This window comes from Oenanthe melanoleuca, chromosome 21 (assembly GCF_029582105.1).
Source record: "Oenanthe melanoleuca isolate GR-GAL-2019-014 chromosome 21, OMel1.0, whole genome shotgun sequence".
In the NCBI taxonomy this organism is placed as follows: domain Eukaryota; kingdom Metazoa; phylum Chordata; class Aves; order Passeriformes; family Muscicapidae; genus Oenanthe; species Oenanthe melanoleuca.
Window position 1 is genome coordinate 2,692,086 of NC_079354.1, and position 19,236 is coordinate 2,711,321.

The 19,236-nt window shown below is 42.8% G+C and overlaps 2 protein-coding genes across 6 annotated transcripts in view; both read left to right on the forward strand.

Moving 5' to 3' along the window:
* Window positions 1-409: 409 nt before the first annotated feature.
* Window positions 410-13,587, forward strand: TNFRSF1B (TNF receptor superfamily member 1B). Its single transcript, XM_056508308.1, has 10 exons — window positions 410-583; window positions 5,966-6,068; window positions 7,993-8,121; window positions 9,172-9,321; window positions 10,061-10,154; window positions 10,237-10,424; window positions 11,167-11,235; window positions 11,785-11,822; window positions 12,350-12,620; window positions 13,151-13,587. Exons 1-10 carry the CDS (start codon window positions 422-424, stop codon window positions 13,447-13,449), a joined length of 1,503 nt encoding a protein of 500 aa, XP_056364283.1. The 5' UTR covers window positions 410-421; the 3' UTR covers window positions 13,450-13,587.
* Window positions 13,588-15,921: 2,334 nt separating this feature from the next.
* Window positions 15,922-19,236, forward strand: part of VPS13D (vacuolar protein sorting 13 homolog D) — a 93,621-nt gene continuing 90,306 nt past the window's right edge. For 3 of the 5 annotated variants that reach the window (XM_056507907.1, XM_056507903.1, XM_056507905.1), the window contains exons 1-2: window positions 15,923-16,153; window positions 18,507-18,673. In XM_056507907.1, the coding sequence (XP_056363882.1) occupies window positions 18,577-18,673 (97 nt within the window). In that variant the 5' untranslated portion in view covers window positions 15,923-16,153; window positions 18,507-18,576. Of the gene's footprint in view, window positions 16,154-18,506; window positions 18,674-19,236 lie in introns of all 5 variants that reach the window. The other 2 variants (XM_056507906.1, XM_056507904.1) reach the window with 2 other exon arrangements.

Here is a 19,236-nt window from a genome sequence, read left to right on the forward strand (position 1 = left end):
GGATGGGGATGGGGATGGGGATGGGGTGGGATGGGGATGGGGATGGGGATGGGGTGGGATGGGGATGGGGATGGAGATTGGGATGGGGATGGGGTGGGATGGGGATGGGGATGGGGATGGGGATGGGGATGGGGATGGGGATGGGGATGGGGATGGGGTGGGATGGGGATGGGGATGGGGATGGGGTGGGATGGGGATGGGGATGGGGATGGGGTGGGATGGGGATGGGGATGGAGATTGGGATGGGGATGGGGTGGGATGGGGATGGGATGGGGAGGGATGGGGATGGGGATGGATGGGGATGGGGTGGGATGGGATGGGGATGGGGTGGGATGGGGATGGGGATGGGGCCGGGGATGGGGCCGGGCCGGGGCGGGGCCCGGAGCCACAACCGCCCCGCCCCGGGCAGCGCTCCGCCGCGATGGGGCCGCGATGGGCGCTGCTCCCGGCGCTGCTCCCGGCGCTGATCCCAGCTCTGATCCCGGCGCTGCTCCCGGCGCTGCTCCCGGCGCTGCTCCCGGCGCTGATCCCAGCTCTGATCCCAGCGCTGATCCCAGCGCTGACCGACGCCGCGGCCGAGCGGGTGAGCGGGGCCGGACCGGGACAGAGATAGGAACAGGGGCTGGAAGAGGGACAGGGATGGACAGGGCAGAGCAGGGGCAGGGACGGACAGGGACAGGGATGAATAGGGACAGGGGCAGGGGCTGGGAGAGGGACAGGGATAGACAGGGACAGGGATGGGCAGGGACGGGGTAGAGAGGGATGGACAGGGACAGGGAGAGCGGCTGGGAGAGGGACAGGGATGGACAGGGACAGGGATGAATAGGGACAGGGTCAGGGGTAGAGACAGGGATGGACAGGGTCAGGGGTAGGGACAGGAACAGGGCAGGGGCAGGGACGGACAGGGACAGGGACACGGACAGGGGCGCTGCTCCAGGTGCTGGGAGCGCTGCAAAGCGGGAGCGCAGCGGCAGAAACGCGGGCAGGCATCGCCTGGTGATGCCGCTCCGGAGGTGCACACTGTGTGTGTGCAGCCCACTCGGCACCTGTCAGCCTCTTGTCACCTGTCCGTCCCTTGTCACCTCTGTGCCTCTTGTCACCTGTCCGTCCCTTGTCACCTCTGTGCCCAGCTTGCACTGGGTTCACCGTAATCTCTGCAGCAACCTTCGAGTCCCACTAGTAAAACATCAGAGCTCAGCTTTTGGTTATGTTGTTGTTACTTCTTGGCTTCCCAAAGGAGTGACTAATGGTGTTTCCTGGATTTTGGTTGGAAATAGGTTGATTTTGCAGGCTTATTTGAATATTTGTAAAAATCGTGGTGTCCTGGCCAGTGCAGAGTGTAAACTGTTTACACAGGAAGAGCTCGTTGTGCTCTGTTGGTTCCCTAGAACTCTTCCCTATTTAAATAGAAAAGATTTTTAATTTGCAGAGAAGATCTGATGTGCTGCAGCTGGTGCTGCTCCCCTCATTGCAGTGACTGTCCTATTCCATAGCCAGCTGTACCACTATTTGCAGTCAGGGTTTGTGACTGTGTCAGCTAAAGAGCTCAATGGGATCTGTTTGCCTTCCACTCAGTGTTTTCTGTACTGGTGTATTGATAGCACTTCTCTGTCTGATTTTAAAATATTCAGGATTGTGAAGATAAATATGGAAATGTTGCTGAGATGTCCAGGTCACTGTGTTCTCTTGGGATATTTATGTTATTTACATGTTTATTTAATCATAGGAATTTAGGCTGGATAAGACAAAGGTTCAGTGAAATCAGGTGAGGATGACAGAATGTGTATTGAATTACCTGGAATTACACAATGCTCTTTTAAGGAGTACTGGGTGCTACAGTGAGCTGATAATATATTAAAATAATTATTTTAACTGTTTCTCAGTAATTTTTAATTCAGCTCTGGTTTTAAGGTGAGAGTGTTTTGAGCCTGATTTACTGGACACCTTGCAGTGGATAGGATAAAGCAGATAGAGAAGGGAGTCTCAGAATTGTAACAGAATTTATCACCAGAGTTTAAGTATGTCATGCTTTGTGCTGAACAAGGATCTTTGGTTCAAAAGAAATTAGCTCTCCTCTCACTCTAACTGTGACTGAAACATAATGATGGAAATAATGACAGAAACTTTCAGCATCACTTTTTGCACTGTGACAAAATAAGGAAAAGCCTATTTAAAGTTAGAGGAACAAATACAGTAGTTTCAGAAAACCACATCTGCAACAGAGCTGGAAAAAAACTATGGTTGTTATATCAATTTTTAACAGTGATTTGTTAAAGAAAACTTTGTTTTTGAGGGAGACAAATTGGCAAAGCAGTAGTTCTCAAGTGACATTTCTGGGTTTTTTTTCTCATTCATCTGGAAGTCTCTGAAAGTTCCCAGCCTCAGTCCCTGTGTTAGAGACAGGAAATGAACATTTTTTGAACAATTGAGTCACCAGGGTTGTCAGAAATAATCTGAAGTTTTCAAACAGAAGAGGTGGTGAAATGTGCATGTTTTCCCAAGTACATATATAATAAAATATACCTTGTCTTCCTACAAACTTGGAGTTCTATAATTTTTGTGTGCTGTGAACAGCTTCCATATCCTGTGCATCCCCCTGCTTTCTCATTCTGGGAAGATGTTTTCATATTCTGGTGGTGGGTGGCAATTAAGTAGAATTCCTGGCAGTAAGCAAAGAGACACAGTTTTCTCAGAGGGGGATGTTGAACTGTAAATCTGTTGGGGTGTGGCTGTGCAAGGACTCCTGCTTTACAGAAGTAAAGTGCAATATAGGATGGGAGAATAATTCACATAATGGACCATAATCTTTGAGAGAGATGTGCAGGACAGCAGATTTGAAAGAAACTTTGTAGTTGGTACAACCTGATGCATCTCAGCTGATTTGGGAGGTGCTGTTACCTGGTAACTAAACTTCAACAGATTTTTTTTTTTTTTTTTTAAATGAGAAGGTTAAATATTTTAGACAGAATTCTGTTTTTTTCCTGCCTCAGTCTTGTAGCTCAGCAAATAGTGTCTCTGTATCTCAAGTCCTTTCCATAGAAACAGATTTTACATCAGAGACCTCAGTGACTTCATTGTGGTTTCACATGCATGAAGAATATTGCACAGATGTTCCTCTTCAGACTCCTCTGACTGACAGGTTTGAAGGGAAATGTATGAAAAGGAGACAAATAGAAATGTAGACTTGTGAGTTAGGATTAAAAGACATGCTTAAAAATCTTTGTTTAAATGGCCTTGAGTGAAAATGAATGTTATATGAATGGATTTATATAGATTTATCCATTATACTAAAATGTTTTATTTTTGTTATTTAAGATACTTAAATTTAATTACACATGAAGTCCTTTCAGTTGGTGTGGAGATTGCTGTCAGCCCACTCTTCTCCAGGGACCAGTTGGGTCACCTGTATAGTGATCTCTGTAGTACAAAGAGGAAAATGATCCAGGAACTCCAGAGTGTCTGGAGTTACTGATTTTGTGCATTTAACTTCTTAGTTATTGCAAAAATCTCCTCAGTGACTTATGAAGTCAAAGGCAAGCATAGTTTACCCATTTCTGTGCCAAAATGTATTGCTTAATTTGATGTGCATAGAGCTAGACTAAATTTCATGTTTCAGAATGTTTGTGCCTCTATTGATAGACAGATGAGGCATTTTATTTCTTCTTGTACCTTAACCTTGTCAAATTAAATGAAGTCTTCCAAAGTCTTAATTTTGTCCATATAAATTTCTTTGCAATCAGCTGCCATTAGACATTGCTACCTAAACTGGGAAGCTCTGAGGCTGGAATGCAAAATGTGCAGCAGCAGATTCGTTTCCTTTCCCACAATCTGCTTGTAGAACACTGAGTCAGTAAAACCAGGATAAAATATGGACTTGAGAGACATAGAAACACTAGCAAAATGCAAAGATTGTGCAATAGAATCTGGCCTCCACTCCTCAGTCTTTCAGCCCAAAGCAGCCAATGGACCTGGATACCAGACAGAAATCTTACATGGCCCAACTCTGACTTTAGGATTGGTGACATTGCCAGAAAATTGGAGTCTGGTAGGAAAGAAATCCTGAAGAGTTTGAAAATTAGGAAAAGGTCTACACTTCCTCTAAAAGATTTGACAGCCTTGATAAAACTACTTCATTCTGAGAGTAGCTACTAAAATAATTGAATCCTTCCAGGGCAAACCAAGCTGAGCATGTGTGCGTGTAAATTGTATCTAAGCCAGACACAACTCCCTTTTAGTTTCCCAAAGTGTTCTTGGAGAACATGTGGGAAGAAATTGTCAATTGGAAGTCACTGAGAGCCACAGCTCATCAGATAAAATTTCAGGGAGATTGTATCAGACAGTGCAGAGATCCTTCCAAGCACAACTTCAGAGAAACAGGTGTGAGCCCAGCAACCGACAGGTTTTCCTGTCTGTAGCTCATAGGGCAGGATTTACAACAGACACTGAAGAGTATGAGATAAGAACTTTTTTTTTTGCCAGGAAGCCTCACCAGCAGGGTAATTTGTGATGTGGTTTATTGTATTTCTCCTTTATTTCCCCCATGTCTGCTCTTGCAGTGAAGTTTTATGCTTGTTTTAATGAAGTTGATCATAGTGACTGCAAAAAGGGATGACAACACTTGATTTTTCCTCTTCTAATGAAAAAGTAACTGAAATGAAAAACACTTCAGATGAGAGCAGAGCCCTTTTCTCCTTCATCAGATTTTAGTGTCAGCTCAAGTTTGCAAACAGGATGATTTATCATTGTCCATCCTATGATATCTAAACTCAAGAAGAATTTTCTCTGCTTTAATGTTCTCAGAAAAGGGTTTTTTGACACTGACCATTGAGTAGGTTGACAAAATCCTGTTTCTGATCCCAGCTAAATAAGAGGTAGAATACTTCATGAGCTGCATAATGCTGAATTCCCTTTTGCAATTGCTGAGGGTGGGAAACATTCATCTCCTTTGTCAGGAATGTGAAGACACAATAGATATTCAACAAGTTTTTCAGTAAAGTGGAAGGGTATTTTCATTACCAGCCTCCCAAGAGCTTGTTCCTGTTTTGATTTCTCATTTTAGTAATGATTCCTCTAAATGTGTGTAGATTATGCATGGAGCAATCTCTTCAGACTGCAAAAAGCTGAGCAGTGTCACATCCTTTTTAAACAGTGCCTTTTTGTCTAGCAGAGAACTCCTACTCTTGTCCTACCTAACAGGAGCCTTCTTTAAAGGAGTGTATTTTCCCCTTTGAAAATAGTAAGTCATCAAATAATTTGACACTTGTTCACTGAAGTCATTGAGCTGTGCTGATCAGTGTGAGCTGAAATTAGGCACCCTGTATTTCATGACTGTCTCTAATGCTTTTAACCTGCACATTTGTCTGCACCTTCTGCAAAGGTGCTGCTTCTCAGAAACAGCAGTGCAATATTTGGAGACATCATTTTCAAAACATCAAGGCCTTTCTTAATCAGGAAGGAATCAGATAGTATCTGGAAAGATAAAAGCCTTTTTTCCTTTTCTTTGGAAAGACTGAAGTTTTTGAGCCACTTTGCAGTAAATGTTTCTCCCACAAACCCACAGGTAGGAATTTAGGTTTCTCTGGTGTTTTGTCAGATGTTGTTTGAGCCATGGCAGCTGAGGATAAGGCACTCAGCCCTTTGTTTGGGGGATGCAGTAGTGACCAGGTGGAATGCTCCACTGCACTCCTTTGAACCTAAAACCTGAGAAATCACTTTGTTTCTTTGTTCCTGGTGGTGAATCTTTGGCAAACACAGGAACCTCAAAACTGTCACATGCAGCTCGCTAGCTGTTCATTGCCCTGCAGCTCTTGGCATCTGCTGTGCTCTGCCTCACTGGGGCTACATGGGGCCCTGGAAAGGAAGGTGCTTGTGATTGCTCTGCTCTTTAGGTATTTGTGTCTTTTGAGTCTCTGGTTCAGGATCAGAATGGATTTGTGACTCATGACTTCCCCTTGATTTCTCCTAGGAATACTCATTACCTTATACACCACAGTTTGCACAATGCAACGATCCCAGGACTGAATTCTATGATGAAGAACTTAATAAATGTTGCAGCCAGTGCCCTCCAGGTAAGTTTTTTATTACTTTACACAGCCAAATTCCCTCAATTTTCAGATTATCATAGTGTATTTTGATTACCTATACATCTAAAATGCATCAGATTTTTGCTGTTTAGTGCATTCTTCCTCAAAAGCAACAAAACACTATGACTGCAAAACACCTGCAAAAGAGACACATTGGCCATCAGAGCTGGAATTCTCCTTCAAGGTTAACCTGGCTGGGGCTTACCTGGAGATAGGTTCTGTGCTTGTGTAAGCACAGCTCTGCATGAGGTTTTCATTAGAGTAATTAAAATAATTTTAGTCAACATTGGAGGGGAAGCAACAGCTAAGGGAATTATAAAAATTAGACAACACAGAACCAAGCCCACTAATAAAAATATATATTGTAAAACAGAGCATGAAGCAAAGCTTGGTTTCTGCACTATGACAACATCACTTATCTAAAGGGTTTTCCATTGGACAGGTCAATCTATCACTGCTCATCAAGGGAGTTTTGTTGTCTTTTACTGTAACTCAGACACTGCAGAACACTGTCAGACTGGGGACAGGGCTGCAGGACTGTCTGCTCTGAGCTGTCATGTCTTACACTCCAGGGGGGATTATAAGTGACCTCTAGTTAGCCAAAGTCATTGTCTGTGCGTTTTGGGGTTGTTTTTCTGGGGGGATAGTAATGTTCTTTGGAGATTTTGGTAGTAGAATTTTTGCAACAAGTTGCAACTATATGATTATATTAGATACAGAAAAAGCCTGCCTTCTCTTTCTCATTACATGCTGAGCAAAGCAAATTTGTCTGCGTAAATGTTGAGTGTCTGTCAGATCCGGAAATTTAAACAGGAAATCAGTATTTACTGAAACAGCTGCAGTTCCTTGAATTAACTGAAATTGTCAAACTTCCTTTGTTCATGACAGATGAAAGATGATAATTCATAGGTAAAACTTTTCTGTTGAGTAATGTAGTGTTCAGTACTAAATCAGCCTAAATCATCAGCAGGATGTAAGATTCAGGATGTAAAATTTCAATTAAGTACAGGGAAAAACAAAGTCTTTGGAAATAATTCATTTGGCTCATCTCCAGAACCTTATCTTTTGAAAAACATTCTCCAAGCAGCTCTAAAATATTTTTCAGTGTTATTCCTGTTTTCTGAGTATGTTTTCCAGGATATTTTTGTAAAGGATATGAGACATTGACTTTTATCTTCTTTCTCCTTTCACATGAAAGGGAAATGGCAACTGAAGTGTTTTCCTCTCTCCAAAACAAGGATGTTGGAATTCATGTTTACATGCTCCCACCTGTACTAAACTGTTGGTGGTGAGAAGCTTTGGAGAAGCCACCTTTGGTAGCTTTTTGGCTTTGTCTGGAATGGCAGTAGTTTCAGAAACTCCCTGCTTGGCTCTGTTAGGTCTGGCTGAGAGCAAGGGTGGGTTCGTGTCCCTTTCATAGTGACAAGTGGTGAAGTTTTAACTCAGGCCTGTTTGTGAAGTTACTTGATCTTGTCCTCTCCCCTCATTGCCTGTAGTAGCAGTAAGGGTCTCACCCAGGCACATCATTCTGGCCTGTGCCTGACTTTGGGTGTGAAACAGCTCCACGTGTTCACCACAAAACAGCTTCTGCAAAGGTAAAATATTTGTGTATTGTGGCAGCTGCACCTGAGTATGTGCTGGGAGGTTTTGTTCAGCATTGAGGCTGCCTTGTTTTGAATGTGGCTGGAATTCACTGAACTGAATGTGGGAAAAGGGGTCAAACATGGGTGGATCAGACTTTCCCTGTAGAGACATACAATCCTCTACATCAACACTTGCTTGGTGTATGATACCAACCTGATGTCAGTGAAGGGAAGTTGTTCTACACTCAGAATGAGACTTAATTCCTAGTGATCTTTTCCAGTGAGATGCTTCCTCTGTTTTGTTTGGGTTATTTTTCTTTTCATAGGGCAGTACAGGACAGGGAGCTGCAGTCACACTGTGGACACCAAGTGCAGCCCCTGCAGACCTAAAACATACACAGCCATCTGGAATCGCTCTCCACTGTGCTTTGCCTGCTCACCACCCTGCAGGAAAGGTAGGCTTGGATTTGTAAAGAGGCTTGCTCAAAGACTGGGCTTGGTTTAACCTTGTCTTTTCTGCTAAGAAAACCAGGAGATTTTGTCAATCACTTGTATAGCCCTCGTGCTTTTGGAATGTGTAAGATTTAGGGGTAAGAATCAAGGAAGGATAAGTCTTGCAGGGAGCCCTGGCCCTTTTTCAAGTCCTAAAAATAGAACACCAATCTTATATTATTAAAAACTAAGGCACTACATCACTAAAACATTCCAAATGCCATCAGTAGAATAAGTTCCTGCTTATAATGTCTTATCAAAAGACCTTAAGACCTGACTTGGACACAGATAAATGGATAATTACATTTCCAGCATCCTGTCATTTCTCATTGTGTCTGTTGAAGTGACAACAACAACAGGGATTGTGATACTGTTCTCTTAATTTTATTTACTTTGCAAAGCAGCAAAGTAAGTCAGTGAGAGAACACTGGTTCTGTTCACTGAAGCAGCTCAACAGTACATAAGGTAGAATATTGTAACACCTGTACTTTGGGCTAGCAGATCACCTCCATTAATGAACTTGGTCATGCTGTTCTTCATCATTTCCAATGGAAATTGGTGCAGAACATGATATACTTGATTCACTGAGAAATAAGTTTTAAGGATACAGTCTAAGTTGAAAGGACCTTTGGTCTTATCTAAATAAATAATCTTACAAAGTTGGTAAATTACAATATGAAATGTCTGTAGTAAAATCTCCAATGTATGGCAGTGGTGCACACAAATGGCCATGCTTGGGGTTATATAACAAATATATAATAAAATATAACAAAATATAACACTATAGGTACAGACTTTTAAGTGTGCACTCTACAGGTGCAAATTTCTCCTTGCCTAGAGAGAGAAAACTGTTCTGAAAATGTAGACATTGGGCCATATAATACATTTGCTTTATGGTGCTATACAAGCCCAAAACTTGTATGTGAACATCACCTCATGTTCACTCGAAACATTGCAGGCTGGGATTTTAAATGTTGCCAATGACATCTCGCTTTATTCTTGTTTTAAACCAGGGCTTGTACAGAACCAAACATGCACCAGGTCCCAGGACAGAGTCTGCAGCTGCCCACCCCACAAGTATTGTGTTTCCAAGCTAGACCAGTACTGTGAGCTGTGCAGAGTCCATAAAAAATGTGGCAAAGGTTACTGGGTTTCCAGAAAAGGTAATTTGATTTTGAACACTCTGCTTACTGAACACTTACTCTGGCCTAATTCCCTACAGTTGTGCATTCTTTTTAGGGTTTATTTTTACATTCTTAGCAAATAGGCACTAACCAGAGTAACAGTATTCTCCAGAGGTATATCCAAAGGGACATGTTTCAATTTCTTATTGTCATATAAAGTTCCCAATCTAACTTAATTTTTGTTTTGCTCTACTGTGTGATTTATTCTGTGCAAGTGACTGAGAACCAAGACCACTTAATCACTTCTTAAATCCTTGAAACAGAGCTTCAGGTGGAATTTGGGGTATAGTAAATAATGATGACTCTATGCTGTCCTGCAGAATTGATCTGGTTTTATTAGTTGATGGAATCCACCACCCTGATAATACTTCTGTTCAAAATGATAAATAATTTTCAAATATAAGAAAAATGGAACATTTAAAAAAAATTAGGAATCCTTTGAGAAGATGCAGAACTGAACAGTATGGTAGTCAGTCAGTCAGTCAGTCAGTTAGGTGAAAAGCTCAGCTTTGTCTGCAGCACCACATTGGAACCTTTAATGGAACCAAACTTAGAGCTGGTTAGTCTTCTCTTTGAGTTGGGTCTTTCTAGTGGTGTATGTCTCCTGTGACAGTTATAGGCACTGCAACTGTATCACTGCCAGGATGACTTGCAGACCCTGATTATTCATTCTTGTTTCTCACCAGATGAGCAACTGGAGTTTTCTCTTTGTTTACAGGAACAGCCAGCACAGACACAGAATGTAAGCCTTGTCCTCCTGGCACCTTCTCCCCTGAGGAGTCCTACAACACCAGCTGTACACCCCACACCATGTGAGCCAGGGTTCTGTCCAACAGCAGCCTGAACTGTGCAGGGCTTTCTGTCTTTCCTGACTTTTCTTTTTGTCTCTTGCAGTTGTAAATCAGTGGCTGTTCCTGGCAACAGCAGGAATGACACTGTTTGTAGTGACTCAGGAACAGCCACAGTTCTGTCTCACACCATTCTGAGCCTACTTCTGACCCAAAGCTCAGATTCCCACAAACCTGAAATAATAACTCGACCTGTCGTGTTAAACTCTGTACCTGACCTCTCCCACATCACTGGTGAGTTTTAACTCATTTAAAGTCACTTTTGTCTGCCCAGGAACCAAGTTTATATTTAGTTCTCAGTGTCCTTCCACGACCAGTCACCTGTACCCAAATAGAACCTCAGAAGAGCTCAGTTAATTCAATGTGACACTGCTTGTAGTGAACTGCATTTTTACCTGCATCTGCACTACCCCAGTGCATTCTATGGTCCTTGTAAATCTGGAAATGTTTCTAAAAAACCCCAAACTGGATTATACAAGGCATTTTCTGAGAGTTGCTGCTATAGCTGGTAGAAAAGATCATATCTTAGATTCTGGACTGAGGCAAACCTGACCTGGTTTGGAGATTGTTGGAGTCTTCTGTCAGCCTTTCCTGAGACAGAAGGTCCTGACAGCATTCCCAGGTGTGGATGTGTTCTCTCCTGCTCACAGCTCATCCAGAAGGCAAAGAGTTTAGGAGCATTTCCTTGTATGTGACAAAGTCTTGCTTGCCCAGAGAAATACCTTTTGTGACCAAGGCCAAAAGTCTGTCCTCAGGAGAAGAGAATAGCATTTTATGAAGTGGTGGTGACTGAAATGAGACCTTGATATCTGACAGTTGAGGTGTCAGAATTGACATTGTCAGAATGTCAGACGTACACAATATTTGTAAATTTAGTTTTTGTAGCCATGGACAGAAACTACAAAACTACCTTTGTCTAATTCAATCCTTTGTTAGATCAACCTGCTGAATAATTTATTTTTTTATTTATTTTCAGGAGCAGTAGCAGGACCATTGTTATTGGTCCTGATAATTGCTGTTTTGGGGTACTTCTCAAAAAAAAAGGGTAAGATTTGTGAAGTGAAAACAAGCAAATCTGTAAAAACTGGAAAGTGTCACCTTATTTCCCATTAACCTGAGCCTGGTGGTTGACTGAAATTAGTGTCTTAGAAGATGTTAGCTTTCTTCAAATCTGTTTTGTTCCTCAGATTTTAGGTAATTGTCTAAACACACAACAGCCTTGGAGTTGGACAACTGTGCAACAGTTGTGCTTCTGCTAAAGCTTGTTAATTATTTGGTACTTCATCATTTAAGTGTTAGACAATTTCAGGTGTTATAATTAAACAGACATGACTGTGGTTTATTGTCATCAATAGCTTTTCACACTGTCACTATACAATAAAAGTTATGAATTAGTGCAGAGGCTTCTCTTTGCTTCCTGGCTAAATTTAAGTCACAAAATTAATACAATACAGCTTTCAATGTTCAAACTGTGTGTAGTAAATGTACATTTGTAGTTTATTCCAGGAGCAGGGGATCACTCAGCCTAGTTTAGGGTGCAGCTGTTGCAAATGGGACAGGTTTGTGCTAATAAACTGTCTTTGCTCACTGGCAGCTCTTGGATACTCTGCACCAGCTACAGAAGCAGATTTGGTGAGTGTCCTCTCTTTCAGTGTCTTCCATTTCTTTAAAAGTTATACAGAAATCATAATCTCTCACCTAATTACAAGTAGAAGAAAACTGCACAGCAGAAAGAAAACTGGAGTGAGAATGGGGTGGTTTGGTCCCCAAGCCAGGGTGTAAGATGTACCTTACATACCCCACATAATGTCCCACCCTCACTTTATGTGAGGCTAAAACCAGCAGTAAAACCCAGGTGGGGTTTGCAAAACCAAATGTGAAAGCCTTTGGTCCCAAGTAATCAGAGTAGTACTGTGGGTGCCTTCAGGAGATGGGCTCATTTTGTTGAACTCCTAATGAGCTGTTATGAATCTTACTTGCACTCATCACTATGCAAATGAAAATAATTATAGAATGGCTTGGGTTGGAACGGACCTTAAAGCTCCTCTAGTTCCAATCATCAGTGGTTTTTTTAGCTCCAAAATACTGATCAGTTCTTTGCTAGTGAGTTGTTTGGTATTTTTTAATTAACATTTTACATTTCTCTGCAACTGTTCCAGCCTTCTGCCCCTCCAGAAAAACAGTGTGACGAAAAAGTGAGAGATACAGAATTGCAGAACTCCAGGAGCTCTGAACAGGAGCAACAGCATCTCTTGGAAGCTTCTGGGTCCAGCAGTAGCATCCTGAATAATCCAACTAGATCTGCAAGCATCAGTGTATTAAGTAAAAACAATCATGAAAAGAAAAACCTAGGAGGATTTCAGCAGCAACATTCACTTCCAGAAGATTCTCAACTTCAGAGTGGAGACAGACACAGCTCTGTGAGTTCAGGTAGTAATGATTCTGAATGATCCAGAACCTCTTGAAATTTGATTATCAATTATGAGTCTTTTTAGAGGTTTAAATGGCAGGATAATGCTCAGCAGAGAGAATATTTAGTAACTTTTCAAAAGAAAAAGTGTTTGTTTTAAGTTGCCATCCTGAGACAATAGTTTTCTAGATGGAGAAACAGATATTTAGGGGCTAGGGGATGGGGTAGTTGGCACTAACTGTGAGTGGGAGCAGAAGCCAAAGGGAGCAGTAACAAAACACTGTCAAAAGCATTTTAAACGATAACACAGAGGCAAGGAATTGTTTGCAATCCAGGTCTCTGCATTAAATTTTGTAGCCTTTTTATTTCTGGGGTGATATATGGATTTTATGGTACCAAAATGTTACAGAACCAACTCAACCAGCTTGACTAAATTAAGTAAAGCAAAAAAATACTTAAGGTCTATTTTAACTGTAAGGCAAAGAGCTGGATAAAGAATCCAACTGCCCTGTTTGGTTTCATTCTTCCATGTTTTGTGTTTATTTGACAGAACATTCTGGTAATGGAGGAACACAGGTGAATGGGATGTGTGTTGTTAAATTCTGTAACCCAGACTGCAGCTCCCAGTGCTGTGAGCAGACTGGTTCAACTGGCAGGGATTATGGACACACTCCCTGTTATTCCCCAACAAGGGAAGAAACCCTCCTTTCAAAAGAAGAAAACACCTTGAAAAAAGAAACTGAAATTCAGATTGCAGTGGAAAATGAGGACAATTTACTTCAAGACTTACTTCCAGAAGAAAAGGAGGTTCCTCTGGGTATTCAGGATGCTGGGATGAAAACCAGTTAAAGGAAATTACAGATCATATGCTGATTGACAGATAAAATTCATTGAACAACCTCTTGTCTTATAAAACAAACATTATGGTAAATGTAGCTTTCTTACAGATTTGAAATTTCAGATGAATATAGACACTGATGCTTTTGAGGTGCTTAGTGTCTTCTGTTGCTTTGCAGTTTAAAAAAAAAAGCATTCAAAGTCTTAAAAATGGAATGGTCAACTTCTCCCTTTCTTCTGTGATACCCTAAAAGGACCTTTATGAGACTTGAAAAGAAATGTTTTTTGAACTTTATGCCTTTTTCTCCTGAGACTTCTTGTGGTGATGATTTTTATTCAAGGTCTGCCATGTGTTAAGATCATGGCTGTGATCAGCAAAGAGACTGGAGTTAAATTATCATTTTTTCAATGCTCAGGAATCCTCCATTTAATTTGAATTTTAAAGCTATTGCATTCAGTTTCCTATCCTGTATCTTAGTTGTCATACTTTCCCTCATCCTCCTGGATATTTCATTATTACAGGTTTTTTTCTTTTTCTCATTATCAGACCAAATTTCTCAAGTACATGTAGAATATCAGGTAGTGAAGTCTTTTATGCAGGCTTTTTTTTACAACTAAAATTACAACTGTTATGTCTAAACATCAGCCTTTCAGTGCCTGTACACAATTAATTTTGTTTTAGAAGGAAAAACCTGGATTGAACTGTTGTTATTTTGAGTAGGAAGTAAGTTCCTTTTGCTGACAACCCTGGAGTTTGTCACCTTTGTGTCCTGGCTGATGTCACATGTTTCCCCAATTGATCCTGACTTCATTTTTGAGGTAAAGCATAAATTCAAAATATTTTCCCTGTGTTCAGTATTAAAGCAGATCCCTGTGATTATCTTTGCCATATAGCTCACTGCCCTCAGGTGGCAGAGCATCATCTGTAATTTACTGAATTTACTCAAACCTCAGAACCTGAAAATCCTGCTCTCCTTCACTGCTTGATGATGCTGCAGCTCCAACCACCTCTTACAGAAAATTAGTGGAGGTTCTCCTTGAATGTAAAGGTTTGGATGCCAATAATTAGGAACCCACTTCCCATAATTATATTTTACATCTGTGACTTAGCTGTCAATTGTGGTGGCTGTGTTCAACTGGAATCTGCAATCCAGATGGGAGTGAAGTCATACAGTGACACACAACCCTTGTCTTATGCCATAAAAACCACTGTTGGACTATGTGATCACTGTACTGTCCTAATCTATCTCAAGATAGACACAGTAGTTATTTCTGAGGCCTGAGATGAAAAAGGATCTTTCAGAATAACATTTATTCTATTGCTACAAAAGAATATTCAGATGCTGGAGATACAAATTTTAAACTTCCACAAAAGCTACGGTATTATATAAGCTGTTATTATTTCTGGAACTGACAAACAGGTCTGTAGTTCTCCTATGAAGAAACTTTTTGCAAATGTGTATTAAACTTACACTTGAAGGTAATTTTCAGGAAAGACTTTAAAAATTGAAACTAAAACAGAACTGAAGGATTTAGGCAAGAACCTAATTTTTCACAGCATTTTGAACCTCTTGCACTGTAATATTTCTGTCAACCAATTTTTTCTGTTAGCTCCCACTATTGGGGCCATACTGAAGCAGCAAAGGAAGATTTTTTAAGTTTAAAACATTACAAAGGAGGATCCTGTTACAGTAGTTAATTTGCTGAGGGAAATCACAGAGGGAAAATCCAAGTTTTATGTTGAAGTAGGAAAAATGAGCTCGCATTTGCTTATAAAAAATAAAAAAACCCAAAAAACAAAAACAAGCCAACAAAAAATAAAATCAAACCCCAGAAGAGAAACATTTTTTTTTATAAATACATTTATTCTTAAGCTTCCTGACCTCTCTATTAAACAGAATTGGGATTTCCAGTGCCGCTCTCTCATGCACAGGTACTCTCTGTGAGGGTTCCGACCCCAAACCTGCCCAGTCTGAGCCCATTTCTGTTAAAACCCGGAGCGTCCAGACCCCAAACCGGCCCGGAATGAGCCCATTTCTGTTAAAACCCGGAGCGTTCACCCCAAAACCCGCCCGGTTTGTGCCCATTTCCTGAGGGCCCGGAGCGTTCTGACCCCAAACCTGCCCAGTGTGAGCCCATTTCTGTTAAAACCCGGAGCGTTCCGACCCCAAACCGACCGGGAATGAGCCCATTTCCTGAGGGTCCGGAGCGTTCTGACCCCAAAACCCGCCCGGTTTGTGCCCAATTCCTGAGGGCCCGGAGCGTTCTGACCCCAAACGTGCCCGGTCTGAGCCCATTTCCGTGAAGGCCCCGCGCGTTCCGACCCCAAACCGACCCGGTCTGAGCCCATTTCCTTGAGGCCTCCGCGCGTTCCGACCCCAAACCCGCCCGGAATTGGCCCATTTCCGTGAGGGCCCCGCGCGTTCCTACCCCAAACCCGCCCGGTCTGAGCCCATTTCCGTGAGGGCCCCGCCAAACCCGCTCGGTCTGAGCCCATTTCCGTGAGGGCCCCGCGCGTTCGGACCCCAAACCCGCCCGGAATTGGCCAATTTCCGTGCGGGCGGCGCGGGCCGCGTTCGGGCCGCCCCAGGGGCGTTACCGGGCCCCGCCCGCAGGGGGCGGTGCCGCCGTCCCATCGATCACTCGGCGCTCCCGCACTCGGGCGCGCCCCCGCGACCGCCCGGCGCGCGCCCGCCGCCCCCCGCTCTGAGCGCAGGTGAGTCCGGGGGTCCCGGTGCGTTCCCGAGGTGACCCCAGGAAGGCACAGGCTGGGGGCACTCGGGGCACCGCCGGCCCCGCTGCCTTTCCCTCCTGCGTCAGCCGCCCTTCCTGCGGAGCGGCTCCGGCCTGAGGGGCCCCTCCCTGCCGCACGCCCCTCGCGGCGCCCCGCCCCGGGGTGGGTGGGCGAGGGGCGGCCGCGGTGGGTCCCGGGCGCTGCGCGGGCCGCGGGGGTCTCGCCCCGCCGTGGGGCCTGGGGGTCCCTCAGGGCCTCCCGCCCGGCGCGGGCCGTTCGCCGCCTCACGCTGCCCGGGGCTCCGCGGGGCTCCGCGGCTCCGTCCCGCTGCCGGGCAAGGTGACCTTTCGCTTCTGGCCGGCACGCGGTGCGAGCCCGCAGCTCCCCGCTGCCGTGCCCGTGTCCCCGGCGCTGCCCTGGGGCTCCGTCCCAGGTTTGGGGGCGCTGGAAGAGCCCCCCGCTCCTCCGAGCGCTGCCCTGGCTCCCGGGCCTGCTCTGCCTCCCCTGCCGAAGATTGCATCCTTTTATCGCTCCGAGACAGGGCCTGCTTTGGGCTGCGCTTCTCACCCTGACAGCTCTTGTCCTGGTGTGTTAAGGAAATTAAAACAGTGCCATAGAAAATAAATGCCTTGTTTTTCTTCCCAGGGCACGGTAGTGAGAGAGTTAAAAATATAAAAGCCTTAAAATATTTGAGAGGTTACTTATATCCCACGAGTTGAGGTTAGGGCTGTAATGTACTTTGTCTGCAGTTCTTGGGGTGACTTCAGGCATGGTTCATGCACCAGAGGGTTTCAGTCACTACGATGCTGATCTCTGCTGTGCTTCAATGTTTTTTTAAAGGTCTTTGCTTTGCTTTGGTTCCAAACACCTGTAGATTTTTTTACATTTACCTTTATTTTTATTTTTTTTTAGTGACAGTGTAACAAAGATGACTGTATATGCTTTTGTTTGATCTTGAGTTTCTTGTCACTTTTATTACAATAAAAACCTGTAAGATAAGATGATGGCCCAACAGCACGAATGCTTAGTCTTTATTATGTGGAATAATACTATTGTTTTTGGCAATTGTTGAGAAATTTTTCAAAGGCAAAACTGATAAAACACATTTTATTTGAAGTCATGTGACTGAGTTGAATTGAACTTGCCTTTGCTATTTTCTGTTTCATTCTTCAGGACAGCACAGTTTCATTTTCAGCCTTTAGAAAAAACCTTTCATTGCTTGCTTAACTCTGCTTCTTTCATTTAACTATTAGTTAAATATTTTCACTGCCACTTTAAAAAACAAATAAAAGTTTAAATGGGGCTGCCTAAAATCCAGCAAACCTTGTAATGAGAAAACTCTACATCTTAATGTAAAATTTAAAATGTGACTCTTGAAGCTGTCACTTCATTCTATTGTCAGCTGTAAATAAAGGATGTATCTTGCTTTTCTGCTTTGTAGCATTCAATGATTTAGGCAGGCATATGGGATTGGGAGAGCTTTCTTTAAATGCCAAATTGATACATTTATTCCATTCTAACCTCAAGAAATGGCCTGCATGCCTTTTTCCTTACTGTACCAGGCTTCACCCTGCCCTTGCAGGAGCTATGAGTAGTTTTGCAATTCAGTGGTTAAAAAGTTGAACAGGAGCTTTGGGATTTTAATGCCCTGATTACCACAGAAGTTGAGACAGCAGTGGCTGGAGAAGAGTGAAGGGAAATGTTCAGGAGTGTGACCAGTGGTGCTTCTCTAATGTAGCTTTTTTCCTCTTCAGTGCAATAATCTCTGCTGCCACTTTGAAAACCTATTGCAGTAACTGTTGATGAGCTATTTTTGGGGGCTTGTATCTGGTTACTTCCCACACACACACACTCTCCCAAAAAGGGGTTTGAGTAGGGTGATTGCTTCACAGATGTCGTGTAAGAATTCTACAAAAACACAGTAGGCTTCAGGCTGTTGCTTCAGACCGGGCTGCCAAACCCAGCAAGGTGAAAATACTGGCAGCAGAGGTCAAGGAGGCCAGTGCAAACTTCAGATCAACATGGAGTTTTGTCCTTTCCTTTTCTGGAGGAGTTTTGTAGATTCACCTTGTTGATTGTTGCAACAAAATGTAGTGTTTTGGTTAGAAAAAGGATGGAATGATGAACTTTGTGTGCAAACGGGAGTGGTGTGTGATCACCAGATCTCTGTGAAGCTGATTTGACACTTAAAAGGCATAGGATAAAGCTTCTTTAACATAGAATCAACCTGAGTGCTTTTACTTTTCGATCACAGTAAGAATTGAAGTGACAGTGATGTCAGCTCAGCAGAGACTGTTTATTTCAGATAATAATTTTCTTGTTTTTTTTCTTTCAGACAGACTAATTATGGAAGAGAAATCCAGAAAATGACAGAAAAGCATTAGTTTTCCTCTTCTAGGACAGTCATGTTGGAAGGATTGGTAGCCTGGGTCCTCAACACCTACTTGGGCAAATATGTCAATAACCTGAACACAGACCAACTTTCAGTGGCACTTCTAAAAGGTGAGGGAGGCTTTGTGGTATCTTCTGTACTGTTTTCATATTGTGGTTTAGAAAAGTATTATTTTTTGTAGTAACTGGAAGGTGGAATAGAAATAATCAGTTAATATTGTGTTTAATGTCTATATAAACCCTTTTAATACAGAGTTTGGTGCTAGAGCTTTACAATGAACAGTAAATGTTCTTTGTTGCCCTTTATGAACACACTCTTAAATCAATTTACATAAATTTTTCTAAAGTTTGCTTAGCTATCTTAGCCTGTTGAATTTATGTCATACTGTTTATGATTTATGTATCATACATTTATGATACTGTTCAGTGACTTTCCTGTTGAGGGACTGTGGCAGCCTCTCTTACTTTTAGCACTCACAGTTACTCCCCTGTAATCTGGTTTGTGTCATGCTGCATCCACGAGTTTTGTACTTTGTACAGAGTCCTCAAATCAATGCTTTCTGCTCACCCTTTGCTGCTGTTATCTGCTGCTTCTGGTGACAATGTTTTGTAATACTCCAAGGCTTTTCTGTGTGTGCTTTTCACAATACTAAATCTTTTGAAAAGACAATAAG

Excerpts from the sequence above, each read along its gene's own strand:
- TNFRSF1B (XM_056508308.1), top strand. The coding sequence starts at position 422 with ATGGGGCCGCGATGGGCGCTGCTCCCGGCGCTGCTCCCGGCGCTGATC. Across the intron at positions 10,425-11,166 it reads TGACCTCTCCCACATCACTG|GAGCAGTAGCAGGACCATTG; the intron begins GTGAGTTTTAAC and ends ATTTATTTTCAG. Across the intron at positions 11,823-12,349 it reads CAGCTACAGAAGCAGATTTG|CCTTCTGCCCCTCCAGAAAA; the intron begins GTGAGTGTCCTC and ends CAACTGTTCCAG.